At 53.4% G+C, this 17,377-nt stretch overlaps 1 protein-coding gene and 1 long non-coding RNA gene across 4 annotated transcripts in view; one reads left to right on the top strand and one right to left on the bottom strand.

The window, feature by feature from the left end:
- Positions 1 to 17,377, top strand: part of ACOX3 (acyl-CoA oxidase 3, pristanoyl) — a 51,533-nt gene that overhangs the window by 18,876 nt on the left and 15,280 nt on the right. For all 3 annotated transcript variants that reach the window (XM_038533161.1, XM_038533162.1, XM_038533163.1), the window contains exons 7-13: positions 3,644 to 3,732; positions 7,176 to 7,272; positions 8,999 to 9,181; positions 11,036 to 11,158; positions 12,718 to 12,838; positions 15,222 to 15,344; positions 15,479 to 15,592. In XM_038533161.1, coding sequence (XP_038389089.1) covers positions 3,644 to 3,732; positions 7,176 to 7,272; positions 8,999 to 9,181; positions 11,036 to 11,158; positions 12,718 to 12,838; positions 15,222 to 15,344; positions 15,479 to 15,592 — 850 coding nt within the window. The remainder of the gene's footprint in view (positions 1 to 3,643; positions 3,733 to 7,175; positions 7,273 to 8,998; positions 9,182 to 11,035; positions 11,159 to 12,717; positions 12,839 to 15,221; positions 15,345 to 15,478; positions 15,593 to 17,377) is intronic.
- Positions 7,901 to 9,523, bottom strand: LOC111095251. The gene is made up of 2 exons (XR_005357165.1): positions 8,979 to 9,523; positions 7,901 to 8,057 (listed from the first exon to the last, which is right to left on the bottom strand). It is a non-coding gene; the product is annotated as an uncharacterized LOC111095251 (long non-coding RNA).

Genomic DNA, 17,377 nt, shown 5'->3' with positions numbered 1-17,377 from the left:
TTCAGACACTTGTCACAATCCTGGGCTTCCCAGCCACACCCTCCTATGGTTCTGAGCTGGCAGGTCTAAGACATGAAGTCCATCTTGGGGGCCTTGAGGTAGCCTGTTCCCCGGTCATGAGCAGGAAGCTACCACCAAGAGGACACCTGGTACCAATGGCTGGGCCAGGGCTTCCTGCCTTCCTGCGGGGCCCATGTCCCGCCTGCCCAGGGCGGCTGCGGTGTCCCTGAAGCCGAGCTTCCGGAAGTTTGTCTAAGGCCTTTCTGTCTTGGCGACTGGATACTGAATGGGAGCCCCACTTCCCCATACCCAGACCCTATTCTGGCATTTTTGTTAAGACCTTTCTGGTGAGAGGCTCTCAGGAGAGAAGGAAGTCAGCCACGTCTTTTTTTTTTTTGTTTTTTTTCCCTGATTGAGGTGATATCCATATAACATACAATTAACCACTTTGAAGTGAACAATTCAGTGGCATCTGGTGTGTCCCCAGGGCTGTCCTGAGTTCCAGAACATTTTCCTGTTGAGGAGAACACCCCATGCCCCCATTGGCTCCCTGTTCCCCCTCCCCAGCCCCTGGCTACAGGTTTGCCTGTTGACATTTCATGTGGAAGGGATCCAACAGCATGACCTCTCCCATCTGGCTTCTTTCTGTAGTGTGGGTTTGAGGTCCACTCGTACTAGAGCAGCTGCCAGAACTTCCTTGCTTTCCGAGGCTGAATAATCAATCCATTGCATGGATGGACCCCGATGTGCATATCCACTTGCCTGTCGGTGGATGTTCGGGTTGTTTTCATCTCTGGGCTGTGGTGAACAGTGCTCTGAACACTCACGAGCAGGTGTCTGCTAAAACACTGTTTCGGTCTTTGGGGCATCGGCCCGGGCCTGGACTTGTGGAGTCCTCTGGTCATGCTGTGTTTAACTTTTTGAGGAACCACCGTACCACTTCCCACAGTTCCCGCCACTCTGTATTCTCTGGGTTCTTCTGGACCCTCACCAATATATATTTTCCTTTTTTTTTTTTCTTTAAACAAGCACCCACATGGGCAGTGTTAGTATTTGTTCTGTCTTGATTTGCATTTTCGTAGAACCCAAATGGTGTTGAGCTCTTCGTGTGCCAGTTGGCCATGTATGTATTTTCTTTGGAGAAACACCTGTTCAAGTCCCTTGCCCTGTGGAAATAGTCCCGCTCCCCCCCTCTAAGGGAAAGGCAAAGTTGTTTGCTCAGAGCTGGCCACAGTCCCTGGGGAGGCTGGGGCAGTCACTGAGCCTGTTCAGGGGAGCGGGCTGGCTCTGAGAGGTTGGTCCTGGGCTGGCAGCAGGACACATGCGAGGGAAGCCGGCAGTTATAGATCAAGCCCTGGCCTGTGGCCCCGGTTCTTGCTTGGCTTCTTCCATTGCAGGGCACGGTCACAGTCACAGTTCTCCCGTCATGTGGCTGGTCCAGTGCCTCTCTGCATTGGGTGGCTCGTCTTCTGGTTGTTGAGTTCTGAGAGCTCTTTGTGCATCCTGGAGACTCACCCCTCGTCCGAGAGATGATTTTTCTCTCGTCCCAGAGGTCTTCTTTGCATTTTCTCATTTGTGTCCTTTGAGACACAAAGGGTTTTAATTTCAGTGATGACCAGTGGGTCCCTTTCTCCTCATTGCTCATGTGCTTATTTTCGATTCACATTCGAGTCCCCGCATGCAGACCAGAAATCACTTGTCATTATGTCAGGCTTCCATGTGATGCTGCTCTGAGTACAGACTTGTACCTGGATGGGCCTCTTGTGGGGATTGGGCTAGGATTCAGCTTCATTCAGGCTTCCCGGCCCTCACTTCAGAGAGCTGTGCTGTTGCTGACTCTCCGGCGGGACCATGTCACCCCTCCATCCAGCGGAGCATTTCTGTGTGCCTCGTGTGCACCTAGCGAGGTCTTGTGGGTGCCGTGCTTCCCTGTCACCATCAAGGAAGAGGGCCTGAAACAGGGAATCACTAAGCTACTCAGAGTTATGATGCATGCAACAGGGTGTAGCCATCTGGTGGAGGGGTGTGATTTTTCTCAAGTTTGTTTTCTCATGTCCAGTCGGCAGGCCTCACAAACTGTAAATGTACACGGTCAAATTTGAGATCATATGACCTTAACTAATTCCATTCTGGGCATTAGTCTGCTCCCTTTCCTTGATGGGGAGGTTAGTGTGGAATTTGTGGTGACTGTGTGGCCATTGATTCCCATGTGAACTGGGCCTTGCCCCCGCGCTGTTTTTCTGTGCAGCTCCTCAAAAAGCACCAACTTCTTTTCTTTTTCTTTTCTTTTCTTTTATATTTTTTAAAGATTTTATTTTTTTATTCACGAGAGACACACAGAGAGAGGCAGAGACATGGGCAGAAGGAGAAGCAGGCTCCATGCAGGGCGCCTGATGTGGGACTTGATCCCAGACCCTGGGATCACAACCTGAGCCAAAGGTAGACGCTTAACGGCTGAGCCACCCCGGCGTCCCCAACTAGTTTTCTTTTAGTGCGTCTTCTCTCCGTGTGTACTTTCTTTCCAACTTTTTTCAATTTCAAACCATTATGAATAGTTAGCATCTGAATCTTCACCAGGCCTTTCCGAAATAGACAAGGAAGGGGAAAGAGCATTTACATGTGGACTTCAGCCTTTGTTTTATCTGAAATACTGTTATCATGGCATTCAATCCAATCAGATGGTTGTTCCACCAAAATCAACAAAAGCAAGCGATTCCACAGTTAGCTAAACTCCGAATAGCATGAACTCAGTATATTTCCTTAAAGCAGAGTTTCTTGCCAGGGCAGTGGACGTTTGGGCTGGGTCAGCCTCTTGTGATGGGGCCAAGCCCCATGTAGTGGGATGCGCTCCACCCACTCATGCCCAGGGTGCCCTCCAGCCAGAACAGCCGGATGCTCTCAGACATGACACCTGTCCCCAGCGGGAGGGGACGGTGCAGGCTCACACCCGGTTGGGAGTCACGACTCTACTGGTGTTCTCGGGTGCAGCCCTGTATCCCTGGCGTGGAGCTCCCATGGTGAGGAACCATTTGCTAGCTACGTCTAGTGCCTGAGTAAGTGCTCCTTCCCCACTTTGGGAGCAGAGATCTGTGGGGCTAATGTCAGGCCATGTCTCCTCCAGCATGCATGTGCACGGGTGTGTGGTCATGGCCCTGGTCCAGCGACAACCTGAAGGTGACCTTCCTGCTGGCCTCGAGGCTGCAGGACTCCTCGGCTCCCATGCTGGTCACCGGGCACTGCCACAGTGAGACGGCACCACAGAGTGGGAGGTTGGATCTCTGACATCAGTGTGGCCAGCTCCCCGCCCCCAGGCTCCAGGGGACAGTCCACTTGTCCAGCCCTGGTGGCTGCCGGGTCCCTGGGCTGGGGCTACATCCTGTCTCTTAGAGGACACTTGTCATTGTATTTGGAGCCCACTGTGGTGATCTGGGAGGACCTTGTCTGCAGATCCTTGGCTTAATTATAGTTGCAAAAACCCTGGCTCTTTAAGGTCCCGTTTTCGAGGGACACAGTTTACCCTCTTTCCCCTCACAGATACAGGAAGGGAGCCTGGGGCTCAGTCACGGGGGTTTTTTATTGTGTTCTTTTTCATTTCTGTGAGGTCCTAATGGCTGCCACTCGTTGTCTTCCATGTTTTGTACAGATTCGGAACCCCAAGACCCTTCTTCCTATGCCAGGGGTGATGATTGGCGACATGGGGAAGAAGGTGGGACTGAATGGTATAGACAACGGGTGAGTGTGTGCCCTGACCTCAATGGGTCCCGTGTTCTCTGCGGGGTTGCCACTCGGGGCCACTCACTCAGGTCCTGGGGCCCTGCTGATGCCAGCCCATGAGCCCTCCGAGTCCCTTAGTGCTGTCCCCTCCTAGACGCCTGTGGGGCAGGGAACACGTGACAGGGACACACGCCTCATCTGCCACTTGAGAGCCGCGTCACATGCACACCCCCTGTCACACACACTCCATGTCACTCCCTGTGCACACACACCTGTCACACACCCCATGTCACACACACACCCTGTGTCTCATATGTTCCATGTCACACCCTGTGCACATACACCCTATGTCACACACACCCTGTCTCACATCCCCCATCTCACAAACCCCTTGTCATACACACACCCTGTGTCACACACACACCATTGTCATACATACCCCATGTCACACATACCGATGTCATATACACTCCATGTCATACCCTGTACATACACACCCCGCATCACACATACCCTGCATCATCACACACCCTTATAACACATACCTGTGTCATACACCCCACACCACACACACACCCCGTGCCACACACACCCACCACATACACCCTACCCTGTGTCACACATCTGTGTCATACCCTGCATCACACATACCGTGTGTCACACACCCTCATAACACACACCTGTATCACACCCCTGCACCACACATACCCCACACCACACACACCCCACACACCTCACACCACATACACCCTATCCTGTGTCACACCCTGCATCACATATACCCTGTCACACACCCATGTCACACACTCCACACCCCACACACCCGTGTGTCACACACATACCCTGTGTCACACTGTCACACACCGTGTCACACCCGTGTGTCACACACACCCCACATCACACATACGTGTGTTATACACACTGTGTTTCACATACATTGTTTCACACATACATGTCATGCATATACATCTTGTCACACAGACCCCATGTTATGCCTCCATGTCTCTCTCTCTCTCACACACACACACACACACACACACACTGGCTTTGCTGCCATCTGACTGTTTCTAGGACGGCATTTGTAGTTTGCATGTGCTCAAAAGAGAATATGTGGGGGTTTGCTCTCAGTTAAGCTTGGTGAATCCTTTCATGGGTATAAACCCCTTGAGACCTGTTCTGTCTCCATGCTGCAAGAACGAGGGAAGATTTTCCATTCCTTAAAAAAGGCACTTTGAGTTTGCTGAGTTGTGCTTGGAGAAGAATTCCTCAGCTTCCGAGTAATAGTCTCGAACACTCTGGGGGTACTGGCATCCAGTGTATTCTTGAAAGTGGCTGTGTGGGCTCACGGCCTGGGGGGCCTCCACTGCCGCCAGTCAGAGCGGCCCCATGGAGGTTCAGGTGCTGCAGCCGCTCCTGGGCAGTGCCTCAGCTGCTCCCAGCCAGACCTGTGGAGGAGCTGGTCTGCAGCCGACCCTGGTTTCATACTTGGGAGGGCGACCTGCAGAGGTTGGCCTCTCGCCTGGATGCTGGCGGGGGCCTGGTGGCTGGCTGTGCCTTCTTGCCCGGCAGATCCCCTAGATGTTCCCCAAGGAATGTGGGACGGGGCTGTTGCCAGCGGCCCTGCACCCAGCCCTGGGTCTCTGCTCTTCCCTGGGAGACCTGGACAGTGTGCTGCGTCTTTCCCCCAAGGCTGGCCTGCATGCAGGGGTGGTGGAGAGACCCGTGGTACCCAGGGCACGATGTCTTGCCTGCTGCAACCCACTACACGTCTCTTAGCAAGCATCTTTCAAGTGTCAGGCCCAATGGCTCTATAACAAAGGGTCAGTAAGGCCCATAGAAACTGCCAACCAGAAGGAGGTGGCTCAGTGAGATTGTGGACAGTGAGCAGTCACCACAGAATGGGTTCACATGGTAGTGGTGCCAGGGGACCACCAGTTACCTGCTGCAGGGCGGAGTGAGAGGAGAATTGTGACAGGCCTCTGGAGGATGTAGTGGCACTCTGAGAGACATGCCTCAGATCATGGGACAGCCTGGCCCATTGGAGGGTCCTGGCAGGTGCTACCTGGTTGGAGGCTGGGAGGCAGGTGGGGCTGCTGGAACAGTAGGCCAGGCCCCATCTGAGAGCTTCCCACATCATTCTGGGGCTGGAGGGCGGATGGGTCGAAGGGATGTGCTCAGGTTCTCATCATTATGATCAGCAGTTGGAAAGGCCTGTGCTTCTCTGCAAGGGATGTGGTCTGCACAGAGCCCGGGGACGATTATTGCAGTGAACTGGACCAGAGGGAGTGGCGGCTGAGTGAACACAGGTGGAGCAGGGTGGGGGTCAGGACCCCGTTTGGGCAGAGCTGGTGCCCGGCTTTGATGGGGTGCCTGGCCCCATCTTGGGGGTGCCCACAGTTCTGGCTGGAGTTAGGGTAAGCAAAGAGGGATGGCTCCCCACTCAGGCTTGGTGACGCTGTGCTCCCCACCATGGCCTCTTATGGGTCAAAAGAGCTTTCTGGATGACACTGAAAATGCGCTTGGTAATCAGATAAGTTGCTGTGTGATCTGTTGAGATTTCTAAGGCGGTTTGGGGTTTTTGCTCAGTGTATGTAACATCCATACCTTTGTATAACCTGGTCCCTTAGACTATTATGAAGTAGGTTTTCTCAACCTGACAGCTCTAAAGGATACCTTCTATTGCTAATGCGTAAGTGATCTATAATGACGTGTGTGGGCCTCTATTCTTCTTAGCTTTCTAAAAGAAATGAATTCACATGCTTTCTGAGCATGGGTACAATAACACGGTTCTGTTGCTTAACATGAGAGTTTTAAAATCTTAGTTTGCTGGTTTTTCATGTCATATTGTGGATCCTGGTATAAGACTTAAGGGTAAGAACCAGAGATTCTAATCTTTAAAAAAGTAATTTCCCTCCTTTTCTGACTAACCAGCTTTGTCCCAGCAGCATGAGGGCACCTGGCCTCGTGATTACCAGTAGATGGTCATTTGCTTCCGCACAGAGCCCCACCGCATACAGATCACGGGTTTTTTTTTTGTTTTGTTTTATTTATTTTTTTTACTACTTTTTTTAAAAAAAGATTTTATTTATTTATTTGAGATAGCAAGATCGAGAGAGCACAAGTAAGGGAGGGCAGAGGGAGAGGGAGAAGCAAACTCCCCACTGAGCAGGGAGCCCGACACGGGGACTCGATCTCAGAACCCTGAGACCATGTCCTGAGCAGAAGGCAGACACTTAGCCCTCTGAGCCACCCAGTCACCCTCTGAATCTACTTTTTAAATAGAAAAATGTGTTGAAATTTCCTGCCCTTAGTGACTTTTCTTGTTTTCTCTTTTGGGAAGGGAGATTGTCACCCTTTTAGCTTTCCTTTGCTTTTTATCTGTCAGGTTTCTGCAGGGAGAGTAGATAAGCCCCAGGGCCAGAGCCCAGTTTAACCAGAAGTCCTGCTGTGTCTCTGCACAGATTTGCCATGTTCCACAAGGTTAGAATTCCTCGCCAAGACCTTCTGAACCGGAATGGAGAGGTCACCCTCGAGGGTACCTACGTCACCCCCTTTAAGGTACAGGTATCTCCAGATGGAGAAGTTTACAGGTGGAAAGTGCTGCATAGGACACTCCCCAGGCCTCCAAGGAGTCCCACCACCCTTGCTGGGCTGGCTGGCAGCAAATTTCTTCTAGTTCATGTTCCAGTACCCCCAACAAGGAAGGTGTCACTTAGGTCAGCTGCACCCTCTGGTGCCTGGGCATGATGACAGATGCTGGCCAACAGCTGCCCATGGATGTCCACTCCTCTGCCCACCTCACCCCCCCACCCAGCTCTCCCGGGTTAGTTAGGGAGGCTGGCCCTATTGCTGCTGTTTCCCCTAAAGAGCTTGAGGGCATCGGTTGTGTGATGAAATATCCAAATGGGGCGACAATGTTGTCTGGTGTCCGGGGCTCATCACATCCCTAAATTCTTTGGAGGGTTAGACGCACGATGGCCATGGCCCATGTTGGAGCAGCTGGTCACCTCCTAGGTCCTGAGCTCACAGCTGAGGTGGCTGCATCCCCAGGAGCACATGAGCCTCAGAGGACTCTGTCCCACAACATACACCCACCTGATCAGAGTTGGAACAGCTCAGTTGGAAGCAAGCATGATAGAGATGCTAGGGACGAGGAGAAAAGTCGGCAACATGGAGCCAGAGTCTCTTACCAATGGGAATAGTAGTGTCAGCCATTCATCAGAAGCCAGTAGGAAAATGAAGGAGCAGAAGGCATACAGCAGAGGGGATGAGCGTCACGGGGGACGGGCTGGAGGCTGGAGGCTGGAAGGCCCGAGAGAGGGGTCCTCAGCACATAGGAGAGGCTGCAGCAGAGTGAGAGGAGGGGAAGGGAGCGGTAAGGAAGAGGAATGTCCACGTGAAGGAAGGGAAGAAGACCCAATGGACGGCCCGTGAAGCCCTGGGGAGAAGTCGGGTGAGTGCTCGCTGCAAACACACTGTAGAGAAATGAAAACATTTCACAGAAAAACAGATGAGATCCTCCAGAAAGAGGGTGCGGGCTTGACTCCCACAGAGTAGAACTCTCTGAGCCTTCAGATTTCCCCAGCGATGATCCATCCAACTGTCATTTTTGTGTCAGGGTGTTGTAAATGTTCTCCGGCTCACTGGGGTTTGCAGGGTTGCCACACAAATACCACAGGGGATAGGACTTTGGAAGAGAAGTCCAAATACTAAAAGAAATGAAGGCAGGAGAGGCAGCGGGAGGTGAGGGAGGCCGGGATGGCAAGATCAGTTAAGGCTGGAAGCTGGGTGCTCCCAGGGCACCACTGCTGTAGAAAATCGTGCCCAAGGCCCTGAGGTTGGCGACAGGAGATTAACACAAATGCATGTGAGGCTACCATCTATCATAAAAGAACACAGCCAGTGACCGTCACAGCCCTCAGGAAGGTTGTCTTCTGTGCGGAAGGAGGAATTCCAGAGGAATGGGGGTCATGGGAACAGAATGTTGGCACTAGCACAGCCAGACTGTGTCCTACTTGAGAGGCCAGGAGCCTGTGGTTCCCACACAGGGTGTGGATTCGTGTGGCCCTATCCCTCCTGCCTGCTGCCTCCATAGCAGAGCATCCCCTGAATGTCCCCTGCTATTGCCATCTACAACTCAGACACTGTAGCCCTGGCCTGGAAGTCTGGGTCGGGGGCGCCCTTAGGGGTGGGCCTGGCAGCCGGGCCCTGTGGTCATTGCAGGAGTGTCCCCGAGGTGGCCCAGCTGCCCTGCTCATGCTCACCATGTGCTTTTCTTCCATAGGATGACCGGCAGCGCTTCGGAGCATCCCTGGGCACCTTGTCCATGGGCCGGGTCGCCATTGTGGGCATGTCCACCGTGAACTTAAAGCTGGCTGTCTCTATAGCACTTCGTTTCTCGGCCACTCGGTGTCAGTTTGGGCCATCAGATGAGGAGGAAGTCCCGGTGCTGGAGTATCAGATGCAGGTACTGGTTTGGCCAAGTCCAGCCACCAGTCCCGCCTGTGAGGATGTGCACATGCTCTGCTGGGTGCTGCCTTTTGCTTCCCGGGGGCAGGTCAGACCTCAGGCTGCTCATGGACCAGCTGAAAGGGGAGCTTAGCAGCTGGGCAGCAGACTTCTTGTCAGTGGGTCCTCCTGAAAAGGAGTGTGTACAGGAGCCAAAATAAGGGCCTTGGAGGAAGCACGTTCTGGTGAGGGGCTCACTCCATTTGTATCTGAGGGCACTGCAGGCTCCACATGTCCAGGGCCATGCTCTGATGGTTCACAACGTCCCTCAGACATGACCCCCTATGGGAATAATCAGCCACAGCAGCTGGGCATTCAAGCTGTTCATTGTGACATCACCCAGTAGCAGGAGGGACACTCGTCCTGCTGTTCCTCAGGAGAGAGGCACCCTGGGATGGCAAAAGGGGATCCCAGGTGGCAACACCAATAATAAGCTCCTTAGTTCCTGGCAAAGGGAGATAAATTTTATCCTGGAGAATACTCATGGTGCTTGTATGCTATCAGCCCTTCCTCACACGCCTGGACTTTATGACTTCCTGACACTCCTTCTTCACATGCTTGGCCTTCCCACTTCCTCATTCCCTTCGCCTTCCTGACTTCTTCACACACCTGGCCTCACCTGGGTCTTCCTCACACATGGAAGCTTCGGGACTTCCTCACACACCTGGCCTCACCCCTTCCTCACACACTTGTCTTTCACCTGGTGGGCTAGGGTTGCAGTTCCCAGGTCACAGCGGGGGGCATCACGGGTCAAACAGGGGGCTCCTTCTGAGTTCAATAGCAAGTCTGACCTGGTCTTGGCCCAAGCTCTGTGTAAGCACAGGCGTGTCCGAGTGAGAGCTGGAAGGAACCATAACAGAATCCCAGTTTCTTTTAACATTTTTTATCATGGCTGGGAGCCTGTTTTAATAACAAATAAATGAGAAGAAGCAGAATATCTGGTTCGTGACTGTGGCGCATATTGTCCCCTCCACCATGAATCCCACGTCCTTCGTGAGGTCAGTGCACCTGACTGCCTGGACGCAGCGCTTAGGCTCCTGCCCCAGCTCCACCGTGCTGTCTGTGTGCCCTTGGGCAAGGCACTTAACCTCTCTGCGTTCTGACTAGCTCGTTAATAAATTAGAGCTGATGATAATACCTCTTTGTGGGGCGGTTGTGAGGATTAAATACACCAATCCATGGAAACCAGTCGGCAGGGCATCTGGCACCCGGCACTCAGTAAGCGATGGATGGCGGTGGTGTTGATGGTGGTGGTGATAACTTCCTTTCCTGCTTTTTCCTCAACACCCCCCCTTCCATCCATGTAGCAGTGGATGTGCAAGAGACCTCGTCCCTGCCTTGGGGGGACTTCTAGTTCCCTGTGAGCCTCAGTTTCCCCATGTGGCTGAGGGGTGGTTGCTTGATCCTTGGTAGGCACACAGAGCACAAGCTATAAAGTGTCTAGCCCTGCGTGCCAGTGCAGTCGGCTGGCTTCCTCAGTTGTAGGTGGCTGATCATCACTGTTCCAATAACATGGTATACGGGAAGCAGCACCTGTGGGCAAGACTGTGGGGTGATGGGAGGGACTGGCTGGGTTGGAAGCGCATCAGGGCAGAGGGCCTCCTGGCTGTGGCAGCAAGATCCTGCTGTTGCTGACCTGTTGCCCCTGGACTCTGCCCTGGTCATCATTGCCGTTGGGCATCCGGAGGGGCTGGTTCTCTGCGGGGAGGGGGAGCATGTTCTCTGCAAGGCAGGGTGGGCTCCCCGCGGGGGAGGGGGTGGGCTCCCCACGAGGATGTGTGGTGTGGTAATGTGAGGGTCTTCTTGATTGTAGCAATGGCGCTTGCTCCCCTATCTGGCGGCCGTCTATGCCTTAGACCACTTTTCTAAATCACTCTTCCTGGACTTGGTGGACCTTCAGCAGGGCCTCATGGGGAAAGACCAGAGTGCCAGGCAGGTGAGATGACGCCCTTATTGCCCTCCGCCCCCCCCCCCCCCCCCCGCCCTCCCGCAGTGTTCATCATCATTGACTCTCACTGATGTTGATCGGCACAGACTCAGCCTGTCTTTCAAAATAACGCCCGTCGTCCGTGGTGGCTTTGTGGGGTTGCCGGGCCACTTCCTGAGCTGTGTCTGCCCACCCGGGCCTCGTGGAACCCTCACTGATCTGGACAGCGCGGGCATGTGTCCATGTTCCCAGCTCTCAGGGATGTGCTGACGTGACTCCGACTCCAGGCTGTGAGCTCAGCTGTCCTCCTCCTTTTGAGAACATGATGATTTGGCAGATTGCACATTACCGGCTCCTCAGTAGATTTCACGGTTCTGATCCTTTCGTAAACAACCCTCTAAAGGTCTGAATCCAGCTGACTGGATTTGAATTGACAGTCAAGGATTTATGCCAGAAATGAGTGTGCACTGAGCTCGGCAGCTATGTAGACTCATCCTTGGCTGATCCCTGTGTAAACGGCTTACAACCGCCTTTCCATGGCCCTGCATGTTGCCTCCTGGGCATGAGTAAAATGAATCACAAGGAATGTGTCTGAAAACAAATCAGAAATACTGCAGATCGGTGTTATGTACAACACCCTAAAAGGCCTGTATTGAATTAGCACGTTTTGGAATACTCAGCGCAAACATCCGGGGGTGGGGGTGGGTGGGTGGTGGGTGGTGTGGAGGCCGCCAGCAGGGTGCACTGCTCAGCAGCACACAGGTCCACGGGAACGCAGGGATTAAACATGTTTTTCCCCAGCGTGAGTCACTGAGACTTTTGCCAGCTGACATTGGAATCGTTCTCCTATTAATAATGTAATAAAGTGTAGTAAGCATGCTATATTCCTTCTGAAACTCAGTGCTTAACTGAGGCACAGTGGGACCTAGACATGGTCCTTATTTCACACCAAAAACACCAGTAACAGGGATCATCTTATTCAGCAGGTGTGCATGTCTCTTTTTCTTTATTGTACCTGTTAAATGTTAAGTAGAAGCAAAAGGATATCATGAGACATGTGAGGCCCGGGGCCGCTGGCCAGGGATAGCCTTGCAGCGTCAACTAGAAATCGCATCACCTGCGCAGTCTCTTGGGACATGGTCTCCACCCTCACCTCTCCTCGGAGGGGAGCCCTACCTCCACCTCCTGTCTGGTTTCTTGCTTTTCTTTCTCCCACTGCTTGGTTTCAGTTTCATGAGCTTCGCATAAACCGTATAACGTGTACTCTCTGCTTCTATGCTCTGCGTTTGCGATCGTCCTTACGCCCTGGCGTTTGTTTGCTGCACAGAACTCTCTGGTCCATCCGTTTTTGTGGCTGTGAAACTGCTTATGGCACAATGTCTCCACTCTGAGATGAATCCTTGCTTTTTAAGCTAAAATTGTTTTTTTTTTTTTTTCTCCTGCAGTTGTCAGGTGTCCTGGATAAGACTAGAGGGGACACGAGCCTTTGACGCTAGGGGTGAATTGACCTTTGACCTCTGGTGTCAGAGCCTCTTTTCACCTGTTTTTGTTGGACTTCCTCTCTTAAGGCAGAGCTCGGACGTGAGATCCATGCCTTGGTGTCGGCCAGCAAGCCCCTGGCCTCATGGACTGCCCAGAAGGGAATTCAGGAATGCCGGGAGGCGTGTGGAGGACATGGCTATCTGGCTGGTAGGTTTTGAAGCATTTCTTGGGTTTTCTGTCTATAGCTCTACTTTTGACTCAAGGGGTCAGTAGGCGACTGCCTGTAGGCCAAAGTCAGCCACCACTGGTTTTTGCGAATAAAGTTTTATTAGAATGTGGCTGCACCCGTTCGTTCATGAATCTTCTGTGGCCATGTTTGCATGACAACCAGGGTCGAGTCATCTCCATCAAGCCTAAAATGTTCACTGTCTGGGCTTTTCCCAAAGCAGGTTTGCCAGCCCACTGCCCTAGACAGATGCCCCCGCGTCTGGCTCACGTTCCTTGGCCTCCGTCTGGGGATAAGGAACAGTGGGGAGACTATGTGAAGGAGCCCCCCAGAAACCAGAGCAGACAGTAGATACTCTGTTCATTTGAATTGTAACCGTTTGGTGAACAACTTGGCAGTAAACTGGCACCAGGTCTTATTTGGGTGAAAAAAAAACTTAGAAAAAGAGAGTTAGTTTTTATTGGCATTGGCTCTTATTTGGGCAGCTGGTTTGTGGTGAAGAGAGTGGGCCGCCAACAGCCGGGGACCAACTCCTGCTCTGCCACTCACTAGCTGCACCTGGGCCAGCTAACCTCGCTGTGCCTCGGTTTCCTTACCTGTAAAACGAGGACGATGGCAGTATACCACAACACAGGGTCCTGCCTCGGCCAGCACTGTGTAGGGCATGTGGCACGTGGCCAGTGGCCTCTCATTTGTGGTAATTGTCAGAGTGTTCAGTGTTCAGGACACGTCCCGTGTGCTGGTGTTCAGTAAGTGATTGGTAAAACGTAGTTATCCAGAGAAGGCTCCACACGCATTCCGAACAACAGAATCGGCAACAACCTTGTTTTCAAGCTGATAACCTCTGCAAAAGCATTTTAGGCTCTTGCCTAAATCATTACAGTGATGGTCTGTGGCTCATTACGTGCTTTCAGTGAGGATCTGCTCCAGTTACTTGTCACGCAGGCGGCCAGCAGTGGTTGCTGGGCTCCCACCACGCTCTGCCTCCCCGTTACCCATTGACGAACGGGTGACTGCGGTGGCGCCCACGTCACTTACACATCTTGTCCTCTGGGCAGTGCTCTATAGTTTCTGTTTGTTGTCACAGCTCCTAGAGACACCATAAATAGTTTGCTTTGTTGGGCTTGAAATAGAATAATGAAAGGGAATCTGTAGCCCCTCAGACAACATAAACAACTGAGTCAGGTGTCAGGGTACAAATGCTGGGCTGAAACTAGCAAAACCCAGCTCAGTGGGGTACGTGTAATGGGGCTCTGCCTAGGTTTAATATCAATTGTGAATTGTTTCAAATTGTTTCTTTGTGGTCATGCCCAGCTGTTTCTGTAGAGTGGTCTGTAGGGAGTTGGGGGGGAAACGATCAGGTGTTCCAGGGGACCACAAGCCCCATGTCTGCTGCAGAACATCTTACACCCTCTCAGGCTCTGTTCCCAGCAGCATGTGAGCATGGGAGTCCCACTCCTCTTCCCTCCACTCATCCTGTCTAGCTGCACCTGGGCCAGCTAACCTCGCTGTGCCTCGGTTTCCTTACCTGTAAAACGAGGACGATGGCAGTATACCACAACACAGGGTCCTGCCTCGGCCAGCACTGTGTAGGGCATGTGGTGAGGATGGAGACCCAGACAACGGCGTCTAGAAAGCGTACCTTATAAAATATGTGAAGGAATCTGGTCCCTTAACAGACAGGAGAGACAGCAAAAGAAAACAGAGATGTCTTGGAATATCCAAAATTTCTTTTTTCTTTTTCAAGATTGATTTATTTACTTTGAGAGAGAGAGAGAAAGAATGAGAGAGCAAGTGTATGCACAATTGGGAGAGGCAGAGGGAGAAGGAGAGAGGATCCCAAGCAGACTCTGTGCTGAGTGTGGAGCCTGAGGCAGAACTTGATCTCATAACCCTGAGATCTTGACCTAAGCTGAAATCAAGGGTCTGACGCTTAACTGACGGCGCCCTGAGACATTTGAAATTTCTTGTGTAAAATGATGCCTGCCCCCCACGAGGTAGGCAGCTCCCCTGCAGCAGCCTGTGTCTGTCGTGACCCGCACGCTGGGGCCCTGCCAGCTGACCACTTGAGGCTCAGTGTCAGCTGGACAGAGGGAGAAGCTGGCGATGCTGGGCATTTCTCGAGCACTCCTGCTCATCTGCACTGCACTGGGGCATCAAAGTCAGTAGTCACACTAACTGTGGCTACTCATGTCTCCTTAAAGACGAGCATCTGGTTGGGAGGTTGGGAGGACACAGCCCAGGAGGAGGCGTGGTGGGGGCCTGGGCAGCCTGGGAGTGCTGTTTTGGTCGGGCCAGCCAGGACAGTCGGGTTCCTGCCTCTCGTGAGCACTTTAAGTGACGAAGTGCGTGGCTTCATTGCAGTGAACCGCCTGGGTGACCTGAGGAATGACAATGACCCAAACTGCACGTATGAAGGTGACAACAACATCCTCCTGCAGCAGACCAGCAGCTACCTCCTCAGCCTGTTGGCATCCCGCATTGAACGTAAGAGACATCCCACCAAGGCACACCCTGCATCCCTAGGAAGGAAACGTGTTGCTCACCATGATCCTCCAGTTTCCAAGGTGCTCAGCGAGGTGGGGTGGGGTGGTCACTCCAGATCCTGGGTGTGCTTGCAGGTGGTGTGCGCCTAGAGAGCCCTCTGAAGACTGTGGACTTTCTGGAAGCCTATCCTGAGATCCTTGGTCAGAGGTTTTCATGCCCCAGCATCAACAGCTGCTTGGACTCCTCAGGTGAGCACACCATCTCCCTGTTTCCCTCCCTGGGGCATGTCGTGATCCCTGGGGGCATGTGTTCAGTAGGGGTAGGCTGTGGTTCCTGGATTCATCCAGCCCCTCTGTGGGCCTGACTCTGAGTCAGGTGCTCTCTCCCTAAGGGTGAAGAGGGAGAGGCCCTGGGTCTTGTTCCTGCCTTGCTGGGTGGCTGGGCTCCTGCTCACTGGCTGCCCCTGTGACTGAGCCATCTTCACAGGAAGCCGGAGTCTCCCTAGCTCAGGGCCTTTGCACATGCCACCCTTGCTGGCCTCACTTCTGTGGCCCCCATCCTGCAGTACACTCTTTCTTCTCAGCCCCGAATAGGCTCAGCTGCCTTCGGCACTGGGCTCCCTGCTCTTCGCACATGGCTGTGATTGTTGAGTGCCTGACCCTAACCTGGGATACTGTACGCTGCTGTGCGCAGTGGGGAGCGGTGGAGGCCCCGCTTCTCCCCCTACCCCAGGCTCTTTCCTCAGAGAGAGGAATGAACGCTGTGCTGTAGGCAGCAGCATAGCAAGCACACTCATATTTCAACACAGAACATATGCAACCTACAGACGGCATGTGCTCTTACGCTGGTCGTTCCTTCAATCTCCAAGCATTTGCGTACTGCTTGGCTGGAAGACAGAGCTGGCTGAGACGCAGGTGCCTTCTGCGCGGCTTTGCAGTCCATGGGGGACAGGCCTGGTCACAGGAACAGGCGCTCTGTGTGGCGGTGGCCCGTGCACTGGGGCTTGGCTGGCCAGGGCAGCCTGAGGTCTCAGTGACAGGGACGTGGTGGCCACAGGGGCACCGTGGGAAGGATGTGCTCGGTGGAGTGCACTAGGGCTGTGGGAAACACTCGATTCTGAGCAAGAGAGCTGCTCACTGACTTGGGTCTGGGTGTTCGTTGTGATGATTCACTCTAAAATGTTACTCTGGAGAAAAGTCCGTTCTGGCCACTGTAGGAACAGAGGGACATGAGATAGGAGGGTGTCCTGGACAGGGCAGTGACCATGGCAGCAGTGGGTGTGAACCAGAGTGCCAGGGCTCAGGGGGAGCTTCTCTGCTGGAGGGAGCTTGCTAAGGCTCTGGTCCCATCCTGGGGTCACCTCCTTCTGCTCCTGCTCCGGCCCCCGGGCTCTGGGAGGTCCAGCAGCACATCCACAGTGCAAGCGAGGAGCCCGGGTCCAGCCGAGCCTGCTGTGCTCCGAAGCTCAGCGTCCCCCCAGCAGCTCCTGGAAGCCTCCTAATGAGTGTGGGATGAGACCTGCAGAAGGAACGGTGGTGGAACTCCTGCCCTGAGCCTGCGTCCCCGCTTCCCCCAAATGGGAATGTCACTAAAGGAAGGGAATGCCTCCCACGGGGTCCCACTCCTTTTTCTGTCACATCCCCTGCCAAACACAACACTTGAAGCCACAGCAGAAACGTCATGAACCTCACCTTCATCTGACCTATGAGCACCAAGGGCAAGTGCCTCATGCTGCTACCGGAAACACTGGTTTACACGCCCCTTGGAGACTGCTCCTGTGGGATGGTGATGAACTGTGGGGCTTGTGTCCTGGCCAGGCGGGAGCTGCCCTTCTGCTGAGCCCCCCGGGGACCTGGAAGCGCAGCCCCACTGCCAGAAGAGCAAGGGGGCGACCCCTTCCCGCCTCAGGCCTGCTGGCCGAACCCTGGGAAGAGCTGTAATTGCTCCGTCAGGCTCTTGGGTCGCGGGAGCTGATTGCAGCGCTCAGCGCCGTGCTTGGTACCATGTACATGCTCAGGAACCACCGGTCACTG

This window comes from Canis lupus, chromosome 3 (assembly GCF_011100685.1).
Source record: "Canis lupus familiaris isolate Mischka breed German Shepherd chromosome 3, alternate assembly UU_Cfam_GSD_1.0, whole genome shotgun sequence".
Taxonomy (NCBI): Eukaryota; Metazoa; Chordata; class Mammalia; order Carnivora; family Canidae; genus Canis; species Canis lupus.
The sequence above is the reverse complement of the archived record's forward strand: the minus strand, read 5'-3'. Positions and strand labels throughout refer to the sequence as shown.